Source organism: Octopus bimaculoides, chromosome 4 (genome assembly GCF_001194135.2).
Source record: "Octopus bimaculoides isolate UCB-OBI-ISO-001 chromosome 4, ASM119413v2, whole genome shotgun sequence".
Taxonomy (NCBI): Eukaryota; Metazoa; Mollusca; class Cephalopoda; order Octopoda; family Octopodidae; genus Octopus; species Octopus bimaculoides.
The window spans coordinates 77,280,121-77,285,133 of record NC_068984.1 but is presented as its reverse complement, the minus strand read 5'-3'; the positions used below and the strand labels follow the sequence as shown (position 1 = coordinate 77,285,133).

At 36.6% G+C, this 5,013-nt stretch overlaps 1 protein-coding gene across 1 annotated transcript in view; it reads right to left on the bottom strand.

Annotated features, from left to right (window-relative positions):
- LOC106876948 (glucagon-like peptide 2 receptor) overlaps positions 1 to 5,013 on the bottom strand; it is a 363,581-nt gene that overhangs the window by 73,040 nt on the left and 285,528 nt on the right. The window contains exons 4-5 of the mRNA XM_014925716.2: positions 3,127 to 3,239; positions 1,770 to 1,864 (exon numbers count right to left, since the gene is read on the bottom strand). Coding sequence (XP_014781202.2) covers positions 1,770 to 1,864; positions 3,127 to 3,239 — 208 coding nt within the window. The remainder of the gene's footprint in view (positions 1 to 1,769; positions 1,865 to 3,126; positions 3,240 to 5,013) is intronic.

Genomic DNA, 5,013 nt, shown 5'->3' with positions numbered 1-5,013 from the left:
TATATATATATATATATAGTAACACAAATAGGCTGAGGTGGTTCACTGAAGGCTTTTCAGATGTTCTTTTCTTTTCTTGATAAGCATATCAATTAAACTGTGTAAAAAAAAACCTGTGTTTTTCATGTGAATTAAAAGAGTTAAATTCAGTGTTTAGGTCAACATCTTTAGAGGATGAACTAAGTGGAAGAAAAGAAAAATTTTAAATATGCACCTCCCAGTTATGGAAGGTTAAAAGGTTATTTTTTTTGTAGGGGGAGTGGCGCCATTTTTAGATAAAGAGACGTGGTGGCTGATTAATTATCAACATGCTATTTAGGCAAGGGAAGAAAGGACAAATAAACGAAATAACAAATAAAAGTGAAATGAAATAATTAATTACAAATAAAAGTAACATAGAATAATGGTTTCAAATTTTGCCACAAGCGATGTAATTTTGGGGAAGGGGATGGTTCGATTACATTGACTCCAGTGTTCAACTGGTACTTATTTTATCGACCCCGAAAGGATGAAAGGTTAAGTCGACTTCGGCGGAATTTGAATTCAGAGCGCAGTGACGGGCAAAATACTTATAAGCATATCGTCCAGCGTGTTAACGATTCTGCTAGCTCGCCGTCTTTCATTATAAGGGAAAGCAAAAATAGGAAAGAACAGTAAAATTAAAAGACATAGATATACTCATAGAATATAACACACACCAAAGTACTATGTCCCAGTACACAACCAGCTACAGACAAATAACGAAATGCATTATAAACGAACTAAGTGAAACCGAGTTTAATGAGGAAAGTACCTTTTCAAAAGTCGCCTGACGAGACACATCTACACCAAATAATGCACAATAACCAGTCGTTCAGAATCTTAACCGTGCGGGACGAACGCAAGATGTGTGGAAATGATCTTTGTGATTATCAAGCAATCTCGCGAATTCCATTTTCTCTTTTGTTATATATATATACCGTGGCGGGCATAGTGTTGCTAATCCGCTAAGAGCTAATTAGCGAAGCTAACTCTTTGCTTAGCTAATTTCGGAAACCGTTTACGGACTTTTTGTTTAGCTAACTTCGGAAACCGTTTCCGGACCAATTAGCTTCCGCTACATTTAGCTCCGTTATCTTTAAGTCCGCGAACAAAATTCATACGTGTTTGTTCCTGTCTATTGTGGGTGTGTCTGGAAGAGTCCGTCAGTCACGCTATTGTCTGACTACGTGTACACGTGACAAGCATTATTGGTCGACGCAGCAGCAGCTAACTGGGCAGCATTGTGTAATTCTGAAGTTTTGAGTTGTGCTCACGTACGATTTTGTCATATTACAGTCTTACAGTGTCAGTGACAGCAGTGTGCGTTATCGACTTATCAAGTTATCGCTTATCGTTATGGAAGGTGAAGACGTTTTTGTTTGACCTGAGGATGAAGGGCGTGTTGAGGAGTCTGCAACGGCTGTGGGTGACGCAAAAGTAGCCCAAGTTGAGTTCCAGGAGTCTAAGAACCCGTAGCCCCACCTGGAACGAAAGGATAAAAGGAACGCCAAACTGCTGTACTTCCAGTGCGTCTTTAAATGTACACTGTATTTATATGAATAATAGCCTATTGACTAGTTTTTTTCTTCTCGCTAGACCACTGGTAGCAAAAAATTTCTAAAATTTATTTGCTACCCTGAAATTTATTTTCAATAATAATAATAATAATAATAATATATATATATATATATATATATATATATATATATATATATTCACTTGCACATACAAAAGAAATGTATACTCACCTACAGGAAATCATTATTATGATGGCCGCACTCAGAGATACAAGTGAAGCACCATAACCAAATGTTGTTATGGAATTGACACGATCAAGATGGTCCTGAAAGAGCAACAGATTCAAAATAATGAAATATGAAACCAATCAAGGCTTTGTCACTCGTCTTCCTTTTAATATTTCTGTCATAATTACATTCTGATTTCCGTATGTTTAGAGGAATACCAAATATAATATTTACAGCTAAATTGATTATCTTTTATGTACCCGAAATTCATTTTGAATTCGTTTCTTCTATTTAAATTGCTATAAATAAATATCCACTTACAGAATACATGAGAAAAGTAAATGTTAATATTCCGTCTACTTGAATAATATTATAGCTCTTCGATTTACGGAAGAACTGATATATTGAATTTGAAATGCGTATGTCGCTATGTATTTCACGTGGAGTATGTTGCTATGTAATCTTGACGTAACCTTTAGCCAGAGTTCAAGGGGCAGAATGTGTAGAAGTTTAGCACTGCCAATTAGAGTTAGTCTACACACACACACACACACACACACACACACACACACACACACACACACACACACACACACACACACACACACACACACGTACACACACACACACACACACACACACAAGCACACATAAAAGAAGGTGCCTGATTTTATGGTTAGAAAATTAGGCTTCTGATTACTTCTGGTTAGGTAAAGAATAACGTTGTAGCACCCTAAAAAAATCTTTTAGTGAGCAGTGACAGTGGGGGCGGGCGGATAGAAATTTAGATGTACAACTTACTTTCCAATTTCAAATCTGAGTCCTGTTTTACAGCCCATGTATCGAGGGCTGGATGATAAAGCGATTATCAAGTATAGCAACCTCACAAACTGAGTTTGATACATTTGGCTGCTTTATCACACAGTTGTATGGGCTGGTTTGGATATAAATATTGTAGCGTTAGCAGACAGCAGATAGATTGCAAGAGAAATTCCTACTCGGTTAATCTCCGAGGGCAGATATGAGAATTACATCTAGATATATAGGTTAGCGGTGAATATGTAAATACCATGGGCCAAATAGGAGCTTCTCTTTGGCAAGGCTTAACTCCCAAGAGCCACCTGACTTAGCGAAACAGAGGAAGCTATAGAAAGTAGCATAGTGAATGTGCAGGCTCGGTGAAAGAGTAATCCATTGACTAACATTTCCAAATTTTATTACTGCAAGCCTCTATCGAGCCTGAAGTTATGGATGTATTTAGCCAACGAAAGATTTGAAAATTCCGTGTGTGCGCGACCAGATGGGGAAATATTATGTATAACCAATTAAATTTCATTTGAAACGCGCATTATTTACTTACCTGAAAATTACTAGAAAATTCCTGGACACAAGAAGAGTAATCGGTCCATGTCTTGTTAATCTTGGAATTGAAATACCACACGCCTTCTTCAGTGCAGGTTTTGACGGCAAAATCTAGAAGAGAAAAAAATATACCACCGATAACAGAACATAAAACATAATACTCAAAAGATTATTTGTATTTGCTAGAATTAGTGGAGCATCGGACACAATACCTCGCAGTATTTAGTTGCGTTGATTTTTCAAGATTTACTTTGCTTTCCAGCCTGCCTGCGTCGTAGAAATATGGTAGCAATCTAGCAATATAATTGATTTATAGGCCTCTTCTAAATTTGAGGCTTTGTGCCAGTCACTGAGGCAGATTTTGCACTTCATTATTCTGTGTTCGATAAAATAAATACTAATCACATGTAGTCTGTCTAATCGACTATACTTATCACACACTGTGTCTACGTCAGAATCTATTATTAATTTTATTATTAAAAAAAAAAAAACAACTATTATCAGTATTACTCTGGCTTGCACCTATGTAATAAGTTATTACTATCCTTCTTATTAATGCTATCATTATTATTAGGCGGCGAGCTGGTAGAAAAGTTTGCGCGCTGGACGAAATAAGTTCAAATTCAGCAGAAATCGACTTTGCCTTTCATCCTTTCGGGGTTGATAAATTAAGTACCAATGGAGTACTGAGGTCGATGTAGTCGACTAGTCCCATCCCAAGACATTTCAAGCCCTGGTGCCTTTCGTTGAAAGGGTTATTATTATCATTATTATTATTGTTATTGTTATTATTAAGAAGACATGGAGCTGGCAGAGTCGTTAGCAAGCTGAGCGAAAGACTTATCATATTTTATCTGTCTTCACGTTCTGAGTTCGAATTCCGCTAAGGTCGACTTTGTTTTTCATCCTTTCGGGGTCGATAAATTAAGTACCAGTGAAACACTGAGGTCAGTATAATCGACAAATCCTCTCCCTCTCCAAATGGCTGCCCTTATGGAAAAATTTGAAACCATTATTATTATTATTATTATTACTGGCGGATTCTTTAGCGCGCCGGACGAAATGCTTAGCGGATGAGTCGTTGTAATCGATTCATCCCCTCCCACAAAATTGCTGGCCTTGTGGCAAAACTTGGAACAATTATTATTATTATTATTATTATTATTATTATTATTATTATTATTATTATTATTATTTCTCTGTTGTAAAGCAATGGTATTACATTTTGTTGATATATACATATGCAACTTTTCTCTAAATATTGTCATGCTTTAAAATTCTTTGGTAAGGAGATGACTTTTGTAACAATTTCATCTCTCTTTTAGAATATTTTTAAGCTCGGTATAGGTTCCCATATTCTCCTATTTATGCATCTGTAGCTTATATAACTTTTGGTCTGTACGCTATAATGTGTCAGTCTGATAAAAGAGACAAGTGAATTTTACATTGCATCACACACAACACAATATTTTATCTATAGCGGGAGTCTGCTCCAAGGAGATTTCTGGCTTGATGTCACATTCATTCTGGATACACATCTTACCCGTCTTTCATCCTCACCCACCATATTGTGTCCTCATTTATCTTAGCCCCTCTATTAACTTCTATATCCAGTCCTTCCTAACCGAGCCCTTTAGAAATCCTGCCCTGCATTTTCTCCTGGCAGTCATCAGCTCGCAACTATTCCAACAGAATATTAACAATGTCGATGAGATTTTGTGATGTTCGTTCATTTTTTAAAAACCTATTAGCAGCAACATACAAAGGAGCCTCTAACCAGTCGAGAAAACTGTTAGAAATACCAACTAAATTTCTTTCGAAAACACTTTATCATCTTACACACGGAGGGAAGCTTTAGATTATATAATCCAGTACACTAAGCCCC